General features: G+C 40.5%; 2 protein-coding genes across 2 annotated transcripts in view; both read right to left on the bottom strand.

Annotated features, from left to right (window-relative positions):
* SRSF12 (serine/arginine-rich splicing factor 12) overlaps nucleotides 1-19464 on the bottom strand; it is a 36456-nt gene extending 16992 nt beyond the window's left edge. The window contains exons 1-4 of the mRNA XM_006870622.1: nucleotides 19400-19464; nucleotides 3843-3966; nucleotides 2321-2432; nucleotides 2020-2161 (exon numbers count right to left, since the gene is read on the bottom strand). Of these exons, the coding sequence (XP_006870684.1) occupies nucleotides 2020-2161; nucleotides 2321-2432; nucleotides 3843-3966; nucleotides 19400-19464 (443 nt within the window). The remainder of the gene's footprint in view (nucleotides 1-2019; nucleotides 2162-2320; nucleotides 2433-3842; nucleotides 3967-19399) is intronic.
* An 862-nt stretch (nucleotides 19465-20326) lies between these two features.
* Nucleotides 20327-24168, bottom strand: part of LOC102840878 (elongation factor 1-alpha 1-like) — a 5679-nt gene continuing 1837 nt past the window's right edge. The window contains exon 2 of the mRNA XM_006870662.1: nucleotides 20327-20342. Coding sequence (XP_006870724.1) covers nucleotides 20327-20342 — 16 coding nt within the window. The remainder of the gene's footprint in view (nucleotides 20343-24168) is intronic.

The raw sequence follows: 24168 nt of genomic DNA, 5'->3' as shown, positions 1-24168 counted from the left end.
ATTTACTGATGAAGAACAAAGAACCACAACCTTCGGTATGGATTACATCTCAATGTAAAGAAAACAAAAATCCTCACCATTGGACCAATAAACAACATTCTTATCAATGGAGAAAAGATTGAAGTTGTCAAGGACTTCATTCTTTGTGAATCAACTATCAACACTCATGGAAGCAGCAGTCAAGAAATCAAACAATGCATTGCACTAGGCAAATCTTCTGCACAAGACATTTTTAAAGTGTTGAAGAGCAAAGATGTCAGCTTGAGGACTAAGGTGCGCCTGACCTAAGTATGGTATTTTCAATAACCTCATATGCATGCGAAAGCTGGACAGTGAGTAAGGCAGACCATAGAAGAATTGATGCTTTTGAGTTATGGTGTTGGAGAATATTGGAAGTGCCATGGGCTGCCAAAAGAAACAACAGATCTGTGTTGGAAGAGTGCAGCCAGAGTGTTCCTTGGAGGTCAGGATGGCCAAACTTCATCTCTCATATTTCGGATATATTATCAGGAGGGACCAGTCCCTGGAGAAGGATATCATGTTTGGTAAGGTGGAGTGTCAGGGACAAAGAGAAAGATCCCCAGCGAGATGGATTGACAAAGTGGCAGCATCAATAGGCTCACGCATGGCAACAATTGTGAGGTTTGCCCAGGACCAGGCGGTGTTCCGTTCTGTTTTGCATAGGGTCACTATGAGTCAGTACAGATTCGATGCCAGCTAACAACAACAACCTGGGTTCTCTGTGGTATTAACAGGACCTTAACACTTCCACCCACCTTCATGCTTCTCCAAGGACCAGCCAAAACCAAAGCATTTTGATTCATATCAAATAAGAGTTACTGATCTGACACATAATACTGTTGGCTCTGACACTCGAAGATTTTTAGCTATCATGATTCTTGAATATTAAAAATCATAGACCATGTATGTGATTCTGTCGTCTACCTTTCTCCCACTTGGCTGGAGGGATGGGAGCTAAGCTACTTTACTATCTTGCTTTCAATTAGGGATTTAGAGAAAATATAGTGGACTTTTTCATGTCTAGGGTCTGGGAGTAGAGGAATGGAAGGCTGGTGTTGAGTGAAGGAAAGCAGCCCTAGTGATCAACTTTGACAAAAGTTATGTTGACCTATCTAGTTTATATATACTACAACTTTTCCAAGACAACTTTTCCATTTACTCCAGATAGTTAGGGTAATGCTGTAAGTGCTCACTATTCTTTAAAAAAATATTTTTTCTTAAAATCCTACATGCCTATGAAAAAATCACAACATTAAAATTCAAAATAACTACTTTGAATATTTAAGATTTTAGATATACTACAATTTGTTACTATTTCAATAGCTCCAATAAGTATATGGAGTCCTGGTATGGAAGTGTGGGTTAATGCACTGAACTGCAAAGTTAGTTTGAACTGTGAGGTCGGTGGTTCAAGCTCACCAGCCTGCTCCTATACAGGGTTGCTATGATTCGGAACTGACTCAAAAGCGTTTAACAACAGTAAGTAAATAATTTACTATATTATTCTAATAGAAACAAACTCCTGATTAGCAAAATATTTGATTATTTACAAATGTCTTTCTCCCAAATTTCAATTATGTTCTTCCTACAATACTGTCATACTTGGAATTTATTTTTGACAATAATTTACCTTTTAAAAGCAAATTTACAGGAATTCTAGTCAGCCTATCACAAGTGACTGTATTATATTTCTTATGAATTTAGTCATGATCAGAACTTAAAAGAGTCTGAATTGTTAGATTCACTTAGGCAAAATTTTATTTATCTAAAATCCTACTTTGTTTGTAAAATATATTTTTGTTTTTATCATTTTGGTTAACGGTATCATGAAATAAAAACACTCGAACGTAACCAATTGAATCCAAGTTAAATAGCAATACATGATAGAAAATAACCTCTTCCTATAAAAGTTCATATTAAAATTATTTAGATGGCCTGTGTTTAAAGACCTTAAAATGTTCTTCGAATAAAGTAGAAAAAGTTGTCATCTGTACTCACTCTTTAAGACTATCAGACCGCCTCCTATTTCTTCCCCAGGAAGAACTTCTACTTCGAGTTCTCCTTTGGCTAGGACTTCTGGATCTTCTATGATCACTTGGAGAACAAGGGTGACGTTCTTTTGATTTCATTTGGCCTGGTGCTAGAATTGTGAAGAACAAGACATAACAAAATTCGTTATCTGAAATCCTCAACAGTAGTCATTCAACTAATATAACATTTTTAAAAAGAGTTTAAATCTGTCATTGCTGAAATTGTCATTGTGCTGAATAAACAACATTTAATGTTTAGTCACACTTACTTTTTCGATCACCTTGTGCAAACTGTATTTCAATTTGACGGCCACATACCCATTTTCTATTGAGGTTATAAAGAGCATCTTCAGCATCGCGAACATCTTCAAATATGATTTTCTGTTAAGGACACTTTAAACATCAGATATCAAGTAAAATATAATTTTTAAAGTATATGTGAAATTAAGCTAACTGGGAAAAAACAGCTGACAGCTCCAGTAAAATATGAAAAATTATTTCAATTTTTATTATGAAAGCATGACCCATTATGATTTAAAGACTAATTCTAAAAGAACAGACAAATGTGTGACTATACTTTTAATATATACATTAGTGTAGCTGCAAGCTACATGTATAATTTGACACACTATAAGAAATAATTCCAACACTGGCTAGCATTATAAAATAAACTGTTTAGAACTCACTCCCTTCTCTCAAATAAATGATGCATCAAGTTTTTCACCAAAAAATCAGCATGCAAACATCTTTATCCTAAATTTTGACTCTTTCACTAAAAGGTTTTGGTCATGACATTCATGAGAAATAATTATAAACAAAACAGTATAGACACAAGTGACGTAAAATATAATTTCAAAGCTGATTTAGTCGTTTGAATATATTTACCTTTGAACCTATCACTTTAAAAAAATCTTTTTGTTTTGCTACTTAGGATAAAAGTATAAAAGAAACAAAAGAGCACTCTGTAAATATTTAGAATTAGATATAGTTAAGCTTCCTTAACTACTTACATTATATTAGACCTCCTAACTATAGTGGGAATTAGGCATGCAAAAATTGTATTTCAGGAGGTTGTTCACTGGCTTAACTGAAAAAAAGAAAGAAAGAAAAAACTCAAGAAATATAAAATGAGATTTTCACTATTACTTCAATGTCACTTGATCTTGAACCTTGACCTTTACTCTTTTAGGCTTGGTAAGACGGACTTTATATGAGATGTGGTGGTGGGTTGTGTGCCATGGAGTCGGTTCCGACTCATAATGATCCTGTACAGGGTTTCCAAGGCTGTAAATTTTTATGGGAGCAGAAAGCCTCATCTTTCTCCCACGGAACAGCTGGTAGTTTTAAACTGCTGACCTTGAGGTTCGCAGCCCGATTCGTAACCACTATGCTACCAGAGCTCCTTTTGTAAGAGATGTAGACACGGCAAAATCAGACTTGGCTTTGACTCTGGAACTTTGAATATATGTAGGAAAGCCAAAATCTCAACCTGGTCTTAATTTTATCTTTTGCTTGATAAAGACTTACCCTCTTCCAGATCTTTATATCTACGTCTACCCTCCTTTTTCATTCCTTGATGCTTGAAATTTAGGTGCCTTTTTCTCGCCTGTTTGGTTTACACTTGGATTGTAACTAACAGGTTGGTTCAAGCAGGGGGGTACTTGCCATGTACCGTTCACTGTTTTAGATTTTCTGAGATAAATTAACTTAATTAGGCAATATTAATTTCATAACATGTTGCTGAAAACGTGTATACATATGTACATGATATATGTAGATATTCATATACACACAGTAAAATAAAGGATATTGAACATAAGCAAATCCTCTTGGGCGGCGAGTGTAGAAGTCAAGTGGAATGTAAACGTCTACTATAGGGCCATATCGACCAAATTCACGACGTAAGTCCTCAGGCCTGACGTATTTTAGAAATAAAACAAAGAAATATGAACAGCTCGATTAAAATATCCTGCCTATAGAAATCCAGTTGATACTTCCAAAACAAAGTACAGTATCCAGACCAGCATTACCCAAAATTGTTTCTAATGAGAATCACCTGAGATTTTAAAAGACCCAAACAAAAAGCATATTTTTATGCTCCTTACAGAGCTGATTTAGGAGGGCTTGATTGGGGACTAGAAATACTTGTATGTTTAGAAGGATTCCAAGTGATTGTTTAGTGAAATTCAGTGAAAATTCAAGTACTTCCATCTCTAGAAGTTATTATTACAAGACTTTTCAATTGTCAACAAGAGTTAGAATTATTCACTGCGTCATTAAAAACACATTAATTTGCTTCACTATAATTTTCATGTTTATTCCAATTTTGTTCTCAAACGGCAAAAGTTAAATTTAATAAATAAAATAGACTTCTAAAGAAGTTCTAAAACTATCTCTCAGGCTTTTAAAAACAATGAACTCTTCATTATTAAATAAATATAAAGCAAGATAACCATTGTACTCTTAAATTTGAAAAGTATTTTTAAGACTGTGTCCTTCTACTGTAATAAGTATTAAAGAGAAGATACCAAAGACATGCATGACATGATATTTGTCTTCATGGAACTACAATTTAACTGAAGAAACAAAACATGTAACAGTAATGTTATTGTTAAGTACCGTTGAGTCGGCTCTGACCCATAGCAACCCTGTATAGGGTTTCCAAGGAGCAGCTGGTGAGCCTGAACAGCCGATCTTGTGGTTCAAACCAACTGCAGTCCAGCACATTAACCCCCAGTGTCACATTAGGACTCCATTAACAGTAATAGATGACAGTTATATCCCATTTACATTCCAGGCACTATTCTAAAATCAGTAATTTCTCACAACCACCCTACAATTGTTTGTAAGTGAAAACACAGACTAATAAAACTCACATAGTCACTGAATCAGTAGGTGACACAGGTGGAATCAAATTCCCAGTCTGACACTGCTGGTGGTGGCTGGGTATCGCAGAGCAGGTTCCAACTCAAAGTGACCCTGTATAAGGTTTCTGAGGCTGTAAATCTTTACAGGAGCCAAAAGCCTCATCTTTCTTTCTCCCATGGAGCGGATGATGGATTCAAACTGCTGACCTTGTGTTTAGCAGCCCAGGCCAGCTCATAATACACTTACTGCCTGCCTGTGGTTTTTAGCCACTATTATCCCACCAAAAGAACAAAAAGAGTACCTCATAATTAACCTTATGTAGAGTAGGAAGTACTCTTTGTTATCAAGTACTTTTCATAGATACTAGAGATCCCTATCACTATTACGGATGTAGCATCAAGTTACAAATATCAAATGTGGCTTGGGGAACAAAAAGAGTACTTCATAATATACTCATAAAAACGATTCAAAGATAATCGCCAAGCCTAGACAAATGGAAGGAAGATGGTGTCAGTAACAAAAAAAAAAAAAAAGTTGGAACAGAAAGTTAGGTTAAAGAGAGTTAAAAAAAGAACAAAAAACCCATTATGGTTTAGAAATGTCCAGTTTGAGGTGATGGTAGAACATTTGAAAGTAAAGCTTTGTTGTTGTTGCTGTTAGTGTCATCAAGTTGTTTCTGACTCATAACAACCCTGTATAGGGTTTCTGAGGAGCAACTAGTGCATTTTAACTGCTGACTTTGCAGTTCAAATCAACCTTGCAGTACAGTGATTATCCTACAAAGCCACACCAGAACTCCAAAGCAAGGCGAAAGATGTCTATTTAAAGAGTCATCACATAAAGATTAAAGATTCAACTAATACTGAGTATGTATCCACTATACTCCAGACCCAATCAATATTATAAGGAGCCCCATTGGCACTGTAGGATAAGCACGGAGATGCAAACTACAAGGTTGACAGTTAAAATCCACTAGCTGCTTTGCAGGAAAAAGAAGAAGCTTTCTGTTCCTGTAAAGATTTACAGCCTCACTATGAGTCAGAATCAACTCGATGGCAGTAGGTTTTGGGTTTGATCCATATTGTACCATAACTTATTTCATTTTAAAGTGTTTAATTATCTGCCTTCTCTGATAAGATTATATTACCTTTGGAGACTTTTTCACAGAGTCATTCAACAAACTTTTGCTGAGTACCAACCAATTACGTACCAGGCTCTAGGATTATTGTGGAGAACATGATAAATACAACTTTTACTCCCACAGTATGGTATGGGGCAAAGATTCACAACAATTCCTAGCTGAAATATTCCACGAAGAAAAATTATAGAAACAGACACCCTAGCCTCTTGCATGAATCCTGAACCTGATTAATTAGTTCTTTCCATGGTGACACCCAGTTTTGCTTAACTTGTTAGGGTTTCCTAGGCAATTCTAAGACTCAGGATTGAGAATAACTGCTAAAGTGGTTGTCTTCATTGGTGTATCTCAGTACCTAGCATAGTTGCTTTGCACACTGTTGGTGCTTGATACCTATTTGATTCATATAGTTTTTTCATGTTCCTTCTCAGTCAATTGCTTTCCCCTATAGAGGCAACCAATGGTCTGATGTCTTTTATTTTTTAATAAAACAACACAGACTGGTAGTCTCTACTTTAGGATTTCATGTAATTTGGAATGATACACCACTAGGGCAAGTCAAAAAGTATTGCTATACGCTCACAGAAATTTTTATTAAACAAAAACATAAAAATATGAAGTTATTGTTTCTCAACACTTTGTCTGTATAGATTTATATATACACTTCTGACGGTGGTATTTCAATCTCTCTAATCCTTCCCTGAAGTATGCTGTACTTTTCGGTTTATACCACAAAACAGCAGTTTGGCAACCTCAAGTGACTCAAATCTTTTTATTTTAAAATGTTTAATTGGGGGAACACAAAGAAGTCTGAAAGAACAAGATCAGGACTGGATGGTAGATGAGGTTAGGTTTCCCAAAGGAATTCTTATAAGCTAGTTGACTAGTCGTGAAGAATGAGTAGATACACTGTCGTGATGGAGAACAAAATTCCTTGATGCAACACTTTCCTGGAGGATGCAATTTTCTATTTTCTTAAAATTTCTGCATAATAAGCTCCCATGATCATCCTGTATCCTTCAAATCTATCAAGATCAGCCCTCTTGAATCCCCAGGAATAAGTGCCATAACCTTTTGAGTTGGCCTCTCCATCCTGAATTTAACTGGCCCAGGATATCCCTCAGAAGCCACTGTTTTGATTGAACATTTTTTTAAGAAGGTACTTATCTAGACAAAAAGGAGCTCTGGTAGCATAGTGGTTATGAGTCAGGCTACTAACCTCACGGTCAACAGTTCAAAACTACCAGCCGTTCCACAGGAGAAAGATGAGGCTTTCTGATCCTGTAAAGATTTACAGCCTTGGAAACCCTATGCAGTGTCGCTATGAATTGGAACCCACTCCATGGCACACCACCATCTAGACAAAGGACTCCAGGTATGGCGCTCTAGGATCAGCACTGCACTGTGAATCACAAGGTTAGCAGTTCAAACCTACCAGCTGCTCCTCAGAAACCCTACACCGGGTCACTATGAGTCAGAACCAACTCGGCACTAAACACCACCAACAAATTGAGTCAAAGCAAATATATTGCTGAGAACTTATCTGCAGCCATCCACTGATTGTGAAGACATATTTAAACATGTTTTATTTGGGGGAAAAACAGTTCACATTGGAATTCTACTAGCAATATATTTTTACTTATCCCCATACTGTTTTGTATCTGACTTATTTCACCTAGCCTAATAATTTTGGGTCATACTGTTGCCAAATATTAGTAGTTCAAGTTCATTCCTTTTTATTGCTGAGTAGTATCCCGCTTGAATTTAGGGCTCATCTCAAGAACAGATCTGGAAACAAAGAGGAAATATCAGCAGTTGGAAAATAGGTCATGGTATTAGAAATGATGCTGGAGACCAGATGATAATTTTTTTTAAAAAAAGCTTTTATTGTGAAAGTTTACATGGCAGAACATTGGTTTTGCACCTAACCAGCTGTATTTTGTTTCACTGCAAAGATTACAATCCTATTCATGCACCATCAGTTAACAGGATTTGCCTCTATTCTCCTGCCCCCCCCCTTTTTTGATGTGCACAAAACACACAGAAATATATACTCGTTTAAACAACCAAAGAGCACCTTTTGCAAGTCAGCATCCTGCCCACTGGCACACAGTCATTCTCTTTCCATGGGTTTAGAGCCTTCAGCTTCTCTATCTCTCCATACCATCACCTCTGCTTCCATCTCTGGTGTCACTGTTTCTCTGGCCAGGATCCCACACTCCGCTCATGCTCTTTCCAGTTGATGGTCCTAGGGGGCCTCTGTTCCTGGAATAAAAGATTAACTACTCTCCCCTTTTTGTTACACATCTTCTACCTTTACAGTTGTCACAATCACCAATTAGTCTTAACAATTACTACTGAAGCAACAGAATCTATCCCCATTCCCTTTCACCAGACCCATCTAGACAAGATGAAAACTATTCAGTGGGGATTATACCCTCCCCCCTTTCTCTGAAACTACACACACTCTTGAAAATTTGTAAGCCAGCCACTTTGTGCTTTTAAGGCCTCCCCACTTTAGGTAGCCAATGTCTAAGTTGCCCATCCCTATCAATCCTGTGCACTGAGGGGATAGGCTTGATCCTTAAAGCAAAGACTCCTTCCCTCTCAGTTTGTATTTTGAGAAACTACATCCATAAGCAAAGATCAAGTTCATCAAATTGTAGCAATTTGTACTTGCTTCCTGTATCAAACTTCTTTATCATCCTCTGGTTGAGTTCTGATCAGCAAGCCATCCAAGCTAGGTCAAATGGGTACTATCTACAAGTTTAGGCATTCTGTGTGCCTCTTGCCACTTCAGATCAGCCTGCAGTTTTACTTTCAGCTCTAGGTCCCAGTGGCTAGATCAGTGTCCAAGGGGTCAGGAGTTTTCAAGTCTCCCTAAACTTCAGACCAACCAGCCCTTCCTCTTCTCTCTCTCATCTCAAGGTCAATGTGGGTCTTTGGAACATGGGTGAACTCAGCCCATGTCTTCATTATTGCCTTTCCCCCACACTTCCATTCCTAAGTGGACCAAGGCGGTCACCAGCAAGCTTACAAGCCTGCTCATGTGCTCCCTTTGGGTTTTAGTCTTGGAAGGGGGTTTAGTACCCTGGTGGGCAGACTTTTCTTGCCTTGATGGCTCCCAGATACACAGCTTGCTTGTTCTTGTAACAGCCAAACAGTCAACCTTTCCACCTCCCAACCCAAACCCCCCCTTTGCTGGTCTTTCTTTCAATAATAGCTTCTGTTCCTCTAGCAGCTTTTGGTTGGTTTGCATGTCCTTTCAAGTGGGAATGTCCCATCTAAGAAGATTCTGGATGGGTCTCAGGATTCCACCTAAGACCCCATACTCTACAAAGGCTTAAAAAGAAGCCTACTTTACAGGGCAAATTCTAGAATCCATTTTATGTATTCCAATCAGTTATAAGCTGAAGTTGGACTTATAAGCTTTCTATAATCATATTTCCCAATATTCCTTTCTATCTCACTTAAATGTCTATTTTACAGTAGTAGGCAAGGGAAACCAAAACCCGCAAGATAGTCAAGCCAGTTATCATTAGTTTCCCCTCTTTTACCCATTCAGACTATGCCTCGATCACTGTCTCGACCACTGTATCAGAGCCCTGTTGTTCCAACATTGAATATACATCACTAATTACTCTGCCACATTTAGCCCAAGCAAACCTAAGTGTTCCCCTTCCTTGTTCTTCTACCCCTCCCCCTTTTTGTGTATTGCCCTTCCTCTTCCTTGTACATAGCCCTATCACCAGAGCTATGATGTGTCTATACCCTAATCTGTGCCTTACTGTCCTCTTCCTCCCACCCCTAGTAGCCATCAAGTATTTTTTTATTTTAGTATGGAAAACTTTTCTTAAGCTTTTACAATAAAGTTCGTATGCAATATTTGTCCTTTTGTGATTGACTAATTTCACTCAGCATATTGTCCTCATGGTTCATTGGTGTTATAAGGTGGTTTGCAGATTCATTTTGCAGCTTCGTTATACTTCAAGGTAGCATAGTATTCCATTGTGTGAATGTACCAAAGTTTGTTTATCCATTCTTCCACTGGTGGGCACTTAGGCAGTCTCCATCTTTTCGCTATTGTGAATAGTTGTGCGATGAACATTGGTGTGCATATATGTACTAGTGTTATGACTTATATTTCTTGTGGACATATACTAAGTAGAGGAATTGCTGGATCATAAGGTATTACTATTTCCAACTTTCTGAGAAACCACCACTTCCAGAGTGGTTAAACCATTTTATAGTCCTACCAGCAATGTAGGAGTGTCCCAGTCTCTCCACACCCTCTCCAGCGTTTATTGCTCTCTGCTTTTTTGAACTTCATTATTATTGCTGGTGTGAGATGATATTTCATTGTTGTTTTGGTTTGCATCTCTCTAACGGCTAATGATCATGAACATTTCTTCATATATTTGTCGCCTGTCCGAATGTCTTCCTTGGTTAAGTGTCTGTTCATGTCCTTTGGTCATTTTTAAATTGGGTTATTTGTCTTTTTCTCATAGAGGTATTGTAGTTACCTACAGATTTTAGAGACTAGTCCTTTATTACATTATTGCAAAAAATGTTTTCCCATTCTGTGGGCTCCCTTTTACTCTCTTAATGAAACCTTTTGATGCACTTGAGTTCCTAATTTTTAGTATGTCCCAGTTATCTATTTTGTCTTCTTTGTTTGGCATAATAAAACTTTTCAAGATCAATAACATATATTGCAAATACCTTTTTTGAACAACATAAAAGATGATATAAACATGGACCTCACCAGCTGGAATACACAGAAATCAAACTGACTACATCTGTGGAGAGAGATGATGGAAAAGCTCCACATCAATAGCCAAAACAAGGCCAGGGGCAGACTGTGGAACAGACCATCAATTGCTTCAGGTTAAAGCTGAAGAAAATTAAAACAAGACCTTGGACACATTCCACCTGAACTTAGAAATCATCTTAAGAACAGATGTGATGCATAAGATACTAATGACAAAAGAACTGAAGAGTTGTAGGGCAACATCAAGAAAATCACACAGGGAGAAAGCAAAAGGTCATTAGGAAGACAAGAAAGAAGAAAAAACTTGAAAAGATAAGCAGACCAACCTAGAGCAGCTAGAGGAACAGAAAATACTTGAAAGAAAGACCAGCAGGGAAAAACAAAAAAAAAAACAGTAGTCTTACTGGCTACTAGAAGAACAAGCAAGCTGTTTGCTAAGGAGCCATCAAGGCAAGCAATCAAGTCCCTTCAGGACAAGACCCCTCCTAAGACTGAGACTCAAAGGGAATACACGGGCAGGCATGTAAGCTTGCTGGTGATCACGTTGGTCTACTGGTGAGAGGAGGTGGGGAAAAGGCAGCAATTAAGAGGTGGGCTGAGTCTGACCAAGTTACATAGATCCCTATCGACCTGGAATATGGTGAGACCTGGCTGGCCTGAAGTACAGTGAGACCTGGGGACTCCTGAGTCCATGGACAAGGACACAGCCACAGAGGGCTGGAGCTGAGAGTGAAGCATTCAGTTGATATGAAGTGAGGGGATATGCACAAGAGCACCCAAGCTTGCAGATAGTGCCCACTATCTAGCTTCAATGGCTGGATGTTCAGAACCCAACTAGAGAAAGGAAAGGAGGGAAAAAAAGATACGTGTATGTTTTCTTTTTTTTTTTTTTAAAGAACACAAGTATAAATCACTACAATCTGATGAACTTGACCTAGCTTAAAATACCCACCAAGAGGGAAAGAATCCTTATAGCAAGGATCATTCCCATCCTCTCTGTGCATAAGGTTGATAGGGATGGGCAACTCAGACATTAGCTACCTGGAATGGGGAGGGGCTGTAAAGGCATTAAGTGACTGGCTTGCAAGTTTTCAAGACGGTTTTTACATTCAGAGGGTGTGGGGGAAGGCAGAATCCCCACTAAGTGGTTTTCATGCTGTCTATACAGGTCTGCTTAAAGGAGAGGGGGACAAGACTATCATGATTCAATAGTGAATACTGGCTATCATAACTAACAGCAATTGTCACAACTGTAAAAGTACAAGTTTTGTAGCAAAAAGGGGTGCGTGGTTGATCTTACAGTCCCGGAGCAGAGGACCCTGAGACCATCAATGGAGAAGAGCAGGAATGGAGTGTGGGACCCTACCCAGAGAAGTGGGACGCCAGAGATGGAGGCAGAGATGATGACATGGAGAGACAGACTAGCTGAAGATTCTAGACTCATGGAGGGAGAGGGGACATGTGCTAGCGGCCAGGGGGCAGGGTATGCTCTTTGACTGTTTGAATGACCGTATATTCCTGAGTGTTTTGATGCACATCCAAAAAAAAAAAAGAGGGAATAGAAGCAAATACCGTTGAATGATGAAGCATGCAGGGGATAGTAATCACTGCAATGAAACAAACTGATGTTCCCCTATGTAAACTATCACTCAATTCACAACAAAAACTTAAAAAAAAAAAAAAAAAGACCAAAATGGATGTCAGAAGAGATTCTTGAAACTAGCTTTCCAGCACAGAGATGCTAAAGCTAAAGTAAAAGGAAGAAAAGTGGATGTAAAAGAGCTGAACAGAAAATTTCAAAGGGCAGAAAGAAGATAAACTCAAGTTTTATAACAAAATATGCCAAGATCAGGAGTTAGGAAACCAAAAAGGAAGAACATGATCAGCATTCCTCAAGCTGAAAGAACTGATGAATAGAACCCATTACCACCCAGAAAGAAGAGCCAGGAGTGGAGCATGTACCTTGGACTCAGATTCCCTGCACTGTGAAGTCTTAGCTCCAATGAAGAATGATGCCAAATGCATGGAGATTTCCACAGAATGCTGAGCCTACAGGAGATAAGGACCTTTCCCTGAAGCCAGTGCAAAAAGAGAAAGCCTTCCCCTGAAGAAAAAAATTCAAGCTTCAACTTGCAATACTGAAGGATTCTATGGGCAAAACACTGAATGATGCAGACAGCATCAAAAGAAGACGGAAGGTATATAGTCACCATACCAAAAAGAAAAGGTCGATGTTCAACCATTTCAAGAGGTAGCATATGATGAAGAGTCAATGGTATTGAAGGAAGAAGTTCAAGGTACACTGAAGGCACTAGCAAAGAACAAGGTTTCAGGAATTGATGAGATACAAATTGAAATATTTCAACAAACTGATGCAGCACTGGAGGCACTCCCTCATCTATGCCGAGAAATTTAGAAGATAGCTACCTGGCCAACTCATTGGAAGAAATTCATACTTGTGCCTATTCCAAAGAGAGGTGACCCAATGGGATGTGGAAATCATCAGATAATGTCAATAATATCACATGCAAGTAAAATTTTGCTAAAGATTATTCAAAAATGGCTGAAACAGTACATTGACAAGGAACTGCCAGAGGTTGAATGTACATTCACAGGAGGAAATGGAACAACGGATATCACTGTGGACTTCAAAAATGGATCTTTGAACCTACACCTATGGAAGCAGTAGCGCAAAAGAGGGAACAAGTCCTTAAAGCAAGAATCATTCCCACCCCCTCCACACACAGAGTAGACAGGGATGGGCAACTTGGACATTGGCTACCCAAAATGGGGGGTGGGGGGCTACAAAGGCAAGAAGTGACTGGCTTACAAGCTTTCAAGAGGGAACCTAGATCCAGAGGGCCTGGAGGAAGGTAGACTCTCCAGTGAGAAGTATTCAATCTGTCTAGGCAGAGCTAATGCAATGAAATGCAGACGGGTCTCTTGTGATACAATAGTGAATAATTGTTACCAGGACTGATTGTGAGGGTTGGAAATGTAAAAGTGGACATTTTATAGCAAGGAGGGGAGTGATTAACTTTTCAGTCTAGGAGCTGAGGTCCCTGGGACCATCAAGGGAGAAGAGCGGAGAGCAGGACCCTACCCAGAGAAGCAGTGATGCCTGAAATGGAGGCAGAGATGATGACGTGGAGCGATGGAGCAGCTGGAGACTTTAGATCCAGAGAGGGAGAGCGACTGTGTGCTGAAGACCTGGGGGGTATGGGGTAAGGGGTAAGGATTGCAGGGTATACCCTTTGGTTGGTTGATGATGCATGGAGGGGATTGTAACCATGGCATTGAGATGATATTCGATAGAATGAATGTAAAACTAATGTTCTCCCATGTAAACTATCACATAATTCACAATAAAACATTTAAGAAAATAAAAAAGAATGGATCTTTGAGAATACCAAAAAGATCTTTACCTGTGCTTTACTGATAAGAAAACTTCTGACTGTGTGGATCATGACAAGCTATGGATAACATTGCACAGACTGGGTATTCCAGAACACTTGATTGTGCTCATGAGGAACTTATACATATACCAAGAGGCAACTGTTTGAACAGAACAAGGGAATATGAATGATTTAAAATCAGGAAATGTATGCCTCAGGATTGTAGTCTTTCACTATACTGATTCAATCTGTATGCTAAGCAAATAATATCCAAGAAGATGGATTCTGTGAAGAATGTGGCATCAGTACTGGAGGAAGACTCATTAACAACCTGTGATATGCAGATCATAAAACTTTGCTTGCTGAAAAGCCAAGAGGACTTAAAATATGATCAAAGCCTTCAATATGAGTTGTTATCTCAATGCAAAGAAAACAAAAATCCTCACAACTGTACCAACAAATAATATCATGACAAATGGAGAAAATACTGATTGTCAAAGACTTCATTTTACTTGGATCCATTATCAACACTCATGGAAGCAGCACTCAAGAAATCAAACAATATATTGCATTAAGCAAATCTACTGCACAAGACCTCTGTAAAATTTTAAGAGCAAAGATGTCAGATTGTAGTCCTCAATAGCCTTATATACATGGGAAAGTTGAACAATGAATAAGGAAAACCATGGAAGAACAGATGCACTTGAGTTATAGTGTTGAAGAATATTAAAAGTACCAAAGACTACCAGAAGAACAAACAAATTGGTGTTGGAAGAAGTACAGCCAGAATGCTCCTTAGAAGCCAGGATGGTAAGACTTCATACCGTACACTTTGGACACATTATCAGGAGGGAGCAGTCCCTGGTTAAGGATATGTTTGGCAGAGTGAAGGGTTAGCAAAAAAAGAGAAGGACCCCCCCAATGAGATGGATTGGCAGGCAAAGTGTCAGCAGCAATGGGCTTAAGCATAACAATGATTGTGAGAACAGCACAACAACTGTGAGGACAGTATTGTGTTTCTTTGTGTTGTGCATAGGGTCCCTATGAGTCGGAACCAACCTGATGGCAAGTAACAACAGTATTCCTATCTCAGTTTTCTAGTGTTGCTACAACAGAAATAATACAACTGGGTAGCTTTAGCAAACAGAAATTTATTTTCTCAGTTTAGGAAGCTGGAAGTTCGAAATCAGAGTGTGGCCTCTAGGGGAAGGCTTTTAAATTGTGGGCTCTGAAGGAAGATCTCTTCTGAGCTTCTGCTTCCAGGCGCTTTTCATGTGTCTTGGTATCTCTCTTTCCTAGTTGGCTTGCTAGCTTGCTTTAATCTCTCAAAAAAGATTTGACTGGCTAAAGATATACCCTACAGTAGTCCTATTTCATTAACAAAGACAACCCATTTCTAAATGGGATTATAACCACAGGCAGCAAGATTAGGAGTTGCAACATATTTTGGGGGTCACAGATGTTAAATTCCTAACAGTTCTATGACGTAAATCTAACACAATTTGCTTATCCAGTCTCTGTTGATGGACATTTGGGTAGTTTCCAATTCTTGGCAATTATAAATAAAACTGGTATGAACTTTTTATATGTATTCATGTTAACATACATATAGATAGATAAATAGATATAGATATATAGTGCTATTTGGGGGGGGGGGGCCGATACCTAAGAGTGGAGAGTCAGGATGTGGTACTATAGAACAAGCCCTGAACTATAAGGTCAGTTTGGACAGCAAGGTCGGTGGTTCAAACTCACCAGCTGCTCCTCGGAAACCCTACACAGAGTCGATAAGAGTTGAAATCAACTCAATAGCACTTAATACACATGGGCTTCACAGGATGAAACACAGGAATAAAACTGACTATACCTGTGGAAAGAGATGGAGTAGCTCAGTATCATCAGACAAAACAAAACTAGGGGCCAAGTACAAAGCACATCATCAATTGCTCATACAAAAATTCAAGCTGTAGTCTAAGAAAATTAAAACAAATCCACAAGAGCCAAAATACAATCTTGATTATACCCAGTGATGTCGAGTAAACGGTTTCTGACGCAGAGTTACCCTGTAGGACAGAGTACAACTGCCCCGTGGGTTTCCAACTTTGAGTATCTCCCACCTGAATTTAGAGAACATTTCAAGAATACATTAGAAAAACTGAACACTAATGACTGAAGACCAGATGAGTTATAGAATGACATCAAGGACAACTACATGAAGAAACCAAGAGGTCATTAAAAAGACAAGAAAAAAACAGAAGACCAAAACGGTTGTCAGAAGAGACTCTGAAACAATAAATGTTAGAGGAAGACCCCCAGTGAGATGGATTGGCAAAGTGGCAGCATCAATGGGATCAAGCAAGGCAACAATTGTGAGGTTGGCCCAGGACTAGGCAGTGTTTCGTTCTGTTGTGCACAGGGTTGCTATGAGTTGGTACCAACTCGATGGCACCTACCAACAACAATTATTATTTCATTTAATACATATAACGTCTTCAATTTTGCTGGTTCTCCAGTGGCAATGCTATAAAGTGGTAATGAAAAGGGAAACCAAACCGCTAAATCTCAATTATTGTCTCACTTATTTAATGGTGGATTACCTCAATTAGAAGGTAGGTGTCACCTGAAGATGTGTTTCATTTTGATAGTACGATGTTTACACATTTATTTAAAAATGTATTGAATCATATGAAATTGCAAATATTTCCATTTCTAAATTTATAAAAGGGATAATTCCATATGATTCAATTTAATGCCAATATTTAGAAACCCTGATTTCTGACTTCTTAAAAAATTAGAAAGATCTGGCAGCAATGAGTACAAATTCCTACAAGGCAGCTAGCTATCAGCTGGTAATTAGTAGCAGCTGCTGTGTCTTTTAGATGACACATGTTCTCCTCCCATTTGCTACACCCTGTTGTGCCTTATGGAGTCCTATTGCCGAATAAGAACCGGTGTGCTAAGATCAGCAGTTCAAATCTACCAGACACTCCTCGGAAACCCTACACAGAGTAGCTCTGAGTTGGAATCGACTCAACAGCATTTAACAACAACAACAACGTGCCTTATAACCTGACAACATCACTCATGTATATTACCCTGGCTAGCTCCTGTGGCCATATTTAACTTTGGAAACCTTGACGGTGAGCACACTGGAGAAGCTTAATATCTATTCAAGTGGTCTGCTAAACAGTGTTTTGGTTTTTTTAACCCAAGCTAAATTACAATTTTTGCTTTAGTTTTCTATGTACTGTATTGATAAACAGGTTAGGAAGAGAAATGCAAATACTAGCATAAACTTTTAAATATTGTTTATGTTGTTGTTGTTAAGTACCATGAAGTCGGTTCGGACTCATAGTGACCTTGCACAGGGTTTCCGAGGTTGCAAATCTTTACGGGAGCAGAAAGCCTCATCTTTCTCCCGCAGTTTCGAACTGCCAACCTTGAAGTTAGCAGCCCAATTCGTAACCACTACACTACCAACGTTCTATCATATATGAGGGGGCATCAAAAACTGTGAAAAATTCCATTATCTTTTTCATTTTCCATGAACTTTTTGAAGCCTCTCATATATCTGTATGCATTAAAAAAAAAACCTTAATAGATATACCATCAATAAGCAAATTATAATGATTACAAAAAGTCCCTAGGTGATACAAATCGTGCTCAATTGCTGTTCCTGCAAAGATTTAGTCTTGGAAACCCTATACAGAGTCACTTTGAGTTGAAAACTCTCACCTAAAGGTTGGGGATTCAAAGTCATCCAGCAGCACCGCAGAAGAAAGGCTGGGTGATCTGCTTCTGTAAATATGGTTGTTAGCTGCCTTCAAGTCAATCCAAATGATGGCAAACCCATGTATTACAGAGTAGACTGCTCTATTGGAATTTCTTGGTTGGACTCTTTACAAGCAGCAGATCACAGATGCTACCTTCTTTGTCTTATCAAGACACTCGTCATGGAATTTAGGGCCCACCTGGTTAATTCAGGTCTTTCCTCAGAAGGGCCGCTGGATGTGTTTAACCTTTAAGTTAGCAATCCATCTGCAAACAGCCTGCGTCATCATTTACCAGCAAGAAAATCTGATGAAGTCACAAGTCAGAATGGACTAGACTGCAACTGGATAAGCAAAACAAGGGTTCAAATTCAGACTCCTTCGCTAACTGCATTGTTGCTGTTGTTAAGTGCCGTCGAGTCGGTTCCGACGGCATGTAACAACAGCAACAATGTATAGGTAGGTGTGCAATTTCAGATTATTTGAACTCTTGAGCTTCCACTTTATGGAATGTAAAATGATAATGCTTACATAGAAAGATATTGGGGCAGGAGAGGAGTAAATGAAATAAATCAGTGAAAATGTCTATTCACTCTGGCACTTACTAAGGGACATATACTACCTGGCAGTCATTACTTACAGCCTATGCTTAGCCACTATGTAGACAGAATTCTCAAACAGAGATGGTGAGGTCTAAGAGCGTCAGAATCGACCAGGGAAGTCTACCCAAACCCCGTTATAGTGGGTGTTTAAACAGTACTCAGAACTTCAAAACGCATACATTTCATGATATGAAGCTATTCCTTGTGTATGGAATAAAACTGGGAAAATGCAATGTAATCAGCACCACCTGTAAGTTGGCCCGACTTGGGAGAAAGAAAATAGTAAGGCCCAGGGCACGCATGATTTTGGGATGTCCTCAACATCCCCAATTCTTCTTCACCAAGGCGGGTAAATCGCGCGGTTTGATGGAGGTCCGCGCTAGGGCAGGGCGACAAAGGGGCTAAAACGTGGACACCCGCCCGAGCGGAAACACTCCCGGCACGAGAAGGGGAGGGGCCTCGGTCACCGGGAAAGGTGCATCCAGCGCTCCACGGCCGCGCGAGCAGAGGATGGGCACCCGCCCGCCGGGGGCCGTGTTGAGACGCGCAAAGCGTGGCAGGGCCGGGCTGTGAATTTGCGCCGAGCTAGGGCTGAACGCCGGCCGGAGGGCGGAGGCGCGAGTCCCGCCCAGGCCCTGGAGCAGCCGAAGGACTCTCACCACCTCCAAAAAGAGCGCCTCGTCCGCAGCAGGCGCAGGGCCCGCGGGAAGGAGCCGGCGGAGCCGCCGGGTCTCGGCCAGGCTCCACGACGACCGTTACACCGCCCCTCCCCCGCGCCCTCAACCTGCGGCGGCAGGCGCTCACCTGGTGGCGTCCGCGACATTCCTGACGAACAGGGAGGTGTTGGGGGGCCTCGTGTAGCGAGACATGACCACTTCCACCGCTCCCTCTAGGTCTGCCCGCAGCCGCTGGGCTCGCTGTGTCTCCCGCCGCCGCCACAGCAGCTCCGCCGGCCCCCCGCGCGACCCCCCTCCCTCGGCCTCGGCCCCGCCAGCGCGCAGCCGCAGAGGTCCGCGCTGGGGGGGCGCTGTGCGGCGTGAGCTGGTCCGCGCTGCTAGGCGGGGGCGGGGCCGGCGCAGGATGCTTGGGGCTCGGAGGAAGGGGCTGCGCGAGTCGAGGGTATCTGGAGGGCAGAGACTGGAGGAAACCTAGCTGAGGCAGGGGCCTCGGGGGTTGAAGGAGACCCGAGGAAAGGAAAACGGAGGGAGGCTGTGTCGAGTGTGGGGGACGTGGGCCGGAGGGGAACGACAAAAGGGATGAGGGAGGCAGACGCGATTCACGCGCGTTTGCGGCTGAGAGAGCGGGAGGCGTTAAACCGTTCCATGGCTCGGCTGCCTCTGGAGCCTCTCTGCAGCTATGTCTTCAGCCCCAAACCTTGGCAATTATTAGGTCTCCTACCCTGCTAGTCTTGAGCCTTGTTTAGTGCCATCGAGTCGATTCCATCTCAAAGCGACCCTGTATAGAGTTTCCAAGGAGCAGCTGGTGGGTTTGAACGTCTGACATTTTGGTTAGAAGTTCAGTGCTTCTACATCTACACCAAGACTCCAGTCTTGAGTCTTATGCTTACTAATTTAGATTTCTTTCTCCCTTTTTTTGGTAGTTTGATTGTTCATTTATTCACACACATACTCAGAACATAATAATATTCAGCTGTATTCATTCAGTAAGTATTTCTGAGCTGCTGCTATGTACCAGGCAGTGGGATACAATCAGTGAACAAAATAAAGTCCCTTATGGATCGTCCATTCTAGAAAGGGTCACAGACAATGAATGAGCAGATGAGTATTTGATGTTAAAAAAAAAAACCACACACACAATTAAAGTGTTGTGGCAATTAAGCACATTTAAATTATCTTCCCACTCCCCTCCAATGTTGTGCCCAAACCTTTTCAGTTACGTTTCTGCCTTCCGATTTGTTCTAGTCCTTGACATAACACTTTACCCATGACAGGGACAGTAACCAACCCGGCAACTCAGTATTAATTTGTTGTTGTTGTTAGGTGCCATGGAATCAGTATTGATTCATAGCTACCTTATGCACAGCAAAACGAAACACTGCCCGATCCTGGGCCAACCTCACTACTGTTGCCATGCTTGAGTCCATCGATGCTGCCACTTGGCCAATCCATCTCCTTGGGGGTCTTCCTCTTTTTCTCTGACCCTCCACCTGACCAAACATGATATCCTTCTCCAGTGACTGGTCCCTCCTGACAATATGTCCGAAGTATGAGAGGCGAAGTTTGGCCATCCTGGCCTCCAAGGAGCACTCTGGCTGCACTTCATCCAACACAGATCTGTTGGTTCTATGGGCAGCCCATGGCACTTTCAATAGTCTCCTCTAACACCATAACTCAAAAGCATCAATTCTTCTGTGGTCTTCCTTATTCACTGTCCAGCTTTCGCATGCATATAAGGTTATTGAAAACACCAAGGCTTGGGTCAGGTGACATTTTTGCTCTTCAACACTTTAAAAAGGTCTTGTGCAGCAGAATTGCCTAATGCAATACGTTGTCTGATCTCTTGACTGCTGCTTCTGTGAGTGTTGCTAGTTGATCCAAGAAGAATGAAGTCCTTTACAACTTCAATCTTTTCTCTGTTGATGAGAATGTGGTTTACTGGTCCAGTGGTGAGCATTTTTGTTTTCTTTACATTGAGATGTAATCCATACCCAAGGCTGTGCTCTTTGATCTTCATCAGTAAATGTTTTAAGTCCTCTTCACTTTCAGCAAGCAAGGTTGTATCATCTGCATATCGCAGGTTGTTAATGAGTCTTCCTCCAATCCTGATGCCACGTTTTTCTTCATAGAACCCAGCTTCTTGTATTATTTGCTCAGCATACAGGTTGAATAAGTATGGTGAAAGAATACAACCTTGTTGCACACCTTTCTTAATTTTAAATCATTCAGTGTTCCCATGTTCTGTTCATCCCCTTTAGTCCTCAGAAGTGATTTGGTTTGTTGTTAAGTGCCAGTCGAGTCGATTCCAACCCGCAGCGACCTTGTATAGGGTTTCCAAGGAGACAGAGGATAAATAATACAATTAGCCTGCCTAGCCACAACTCTCTGAAGATCCCAAAATCTGGAACAGTGGACATTCATTCATTCATTTAAAAAGAGATTGTTGCAGCACAGCAGACAGGGAATATGATGTCCTGGGGGCCGAGGAGGTGCGGCGCCAAGGTTCCTATTTTCATCGAGTTTACAATTTGGGAGGGAAGTAGAATCTAATAATCACATTAATATAGATACAAACTATGGTATTAGCTATGACAGGAGCTATATGATGTTAACACAGGATCTTATGGATGTATGGAGTAGCGTTAGAGGGTCACTGAACTTTCACAACTTTCCCTTAAGTGTTTCAATAAATTTGAAGAATAAAGAAGAGCAATCCATGCACTGGAACAGAATGTGCAAAGGCCTCAAGATAATGGAGGAAAATTAAAAGTTTACAAAAAAAAAAAAAAAAAAAGGAGGAAATTAAAAGCAAGCAGGAGCAACAAAGTTGAAAGATAAGAAAATAAGACTGGACGAACAGGCAGGGACTTAGAAATATATAAAATATTAGAATGCTAGCTTATTCATTTCCTTGGATTGCTGTAACAAATTACCACAAATTTGGTGGCTTAAAATGACAGAAATTTATTTTCTCAGTTCTGGAGGTCAAAAGTCTGTAATCAAGGTGCTGACTTCCCTACAGGACTCTAAGGGAACATTCTTAGTTGCCTCTTACAGCTTTTGGTGGCTTGAGGTGCTCCTGGCTTGTGGCTCCAATATGTCTTCACATGGTCTTCTACCTTCTATCTCATAAGGACATCTGTCATTGGATTTTGGACTCACCTGTTTAATTTACATGGTCTCATTTTGTAAATCCTTAATTAAATAGCATAGGCACGTTTCCCAAATAAAGTCACTAGTACTGGGAGTTAGAAGTGGTTACAAATCAGGCTGTGAACCTCAAGGTCAGCCTTTTGAAACTACCAGCTGTTCTATGGGAGAAAGATGAGGCTTTCTGCTCCCATAAAGATTTACAAAAAAAAAAAAAGATTTACAGCCTCGGGAACCCTGTACAGGGTCGCTATGAGTCGGAACCGACTCCACAGTACTTAACAACAACAAATGTAACTCATCCCACTGACCTTGAGGGAAAAAGAGGACAAGGGACAATCTGGCATGTGGTAAAAGTTATTAATAAATCTGTCTTCTGGCATATTAACTAGGGAAACAGCAGGTTACTGGTATGGTGCTATAGGGTAAGTACTGAACTGCTAGCCAAAAGGTGGGCAGTTCAAACCCACCAGTCACTCCTCAGAAATGCTATGATTTGGAACCAACTCAATGGCACTTAACACCAACAGCAGCAGACACTATGTATGTTGTTGTCGATTGCTGTTGAGTTGGCTCCCAATTCATGGTAATCCCACATACAACAAAATAAAATGATGTATCAAAACTACACACAATGCTCTACTGACAGATGAGTGGTAACTGTACATGAGGTACATTGACTTGGAATCAAGCCCAGGACTCCCACACAGAAGGCGAGAATTCTACCATTGCCCCCCAGACACTATGTATGAACCTATTTAGTTAAAAATATGTGAGTCCTAAAAATTGTGTGTGTGTGTGTGTGTGTGTGTGAGAGAGTCCTGGTGTAGTGCTGTAGGGTAAGCACTGCTACGTCGGTTTGAACTGCAAGGTAGGCACTTCAAACCTACCAGTCACTCCTTGGAAACCCTATACAGGGTCGCTGTGAGTCAGAACTGACTCAATGGCACTTAATAACAACATGGACAGGAGGAGATCTGATAACACAGTGGGTTAAGAGTTGGGCTATTAACCAAAAGATAAGCAATTCAAATCTACCAGCTGATCCACAGAAGAAAGATTTACAGCCTCAGAAACCCTGTACAGTGTCACTTTGAGAAGGAAGGAACTCAATGGCACTTAACAGCAGCAACAGTATATCCATGATAAGTATATATGGACATGTAGTTTATTTGTTGTTTTTGTTGTTAGGTGCTATGAGTTGGTATCGATTCATAGCAACCATTGTACAACAGAACCAAACACTGCCTGGTCCTGGGCCAACCTCACTATCGTTGCCACACTTGAGCCCATTGATGCTGCCACTTTACTAATCCATCTCCCTGGGGGTCTTCCTCTTTTTCTCTGACCCTCCACCTTACCAAACATGATATAGTTTTGGGGTTTTTCTGAGTAAAAGCACTACACTGTGATTTTTACTTTCTTCTTCGTATCTTTTGGAACTTTCAACGTTTTTGTTTTTTTTATTGTTGGGTGAAAGTTTATAGAACAAACTACCAGTTTTACATTAAGCAAATTATATACTTTGTTTCATTACATGGTTGCAATCCCCTCCACATACCAACAGTTTGCAGTATTTACCTCTACTCCCTTAACTATTTCATTCCTCCCTGTGTCTCCCACTACCTTCATCTTTCCTCTACTAACCTTCCACTTGTTGTATATTGCCTGCCCTGCCACCCACGTTAACATTCCTCCCCACTCCCTTAGCCATTGTAGATTGTTACTTATATATATATATATATA

This window comes from Chrysochloris asiatica, unplaced genomic scaffold (genome assembly GCF_000296735.1).
Source record: "Chrysochloris asiatica unplaced genomic scaffold, ChrAsi1.0 scaffold00146, whole genome shotgun sequence".
In the NCBI taxonomy this organism is placed as follows: Eukaryota; Metazoa; Chordata; class Mammalia; order Afrosoricida; family Chrysochloridae; genus Chrysochloris; species Chrysochloris asiatica.
This window is presented reverse-complemented; position numbering and strand designations above follow the sequence as displayed.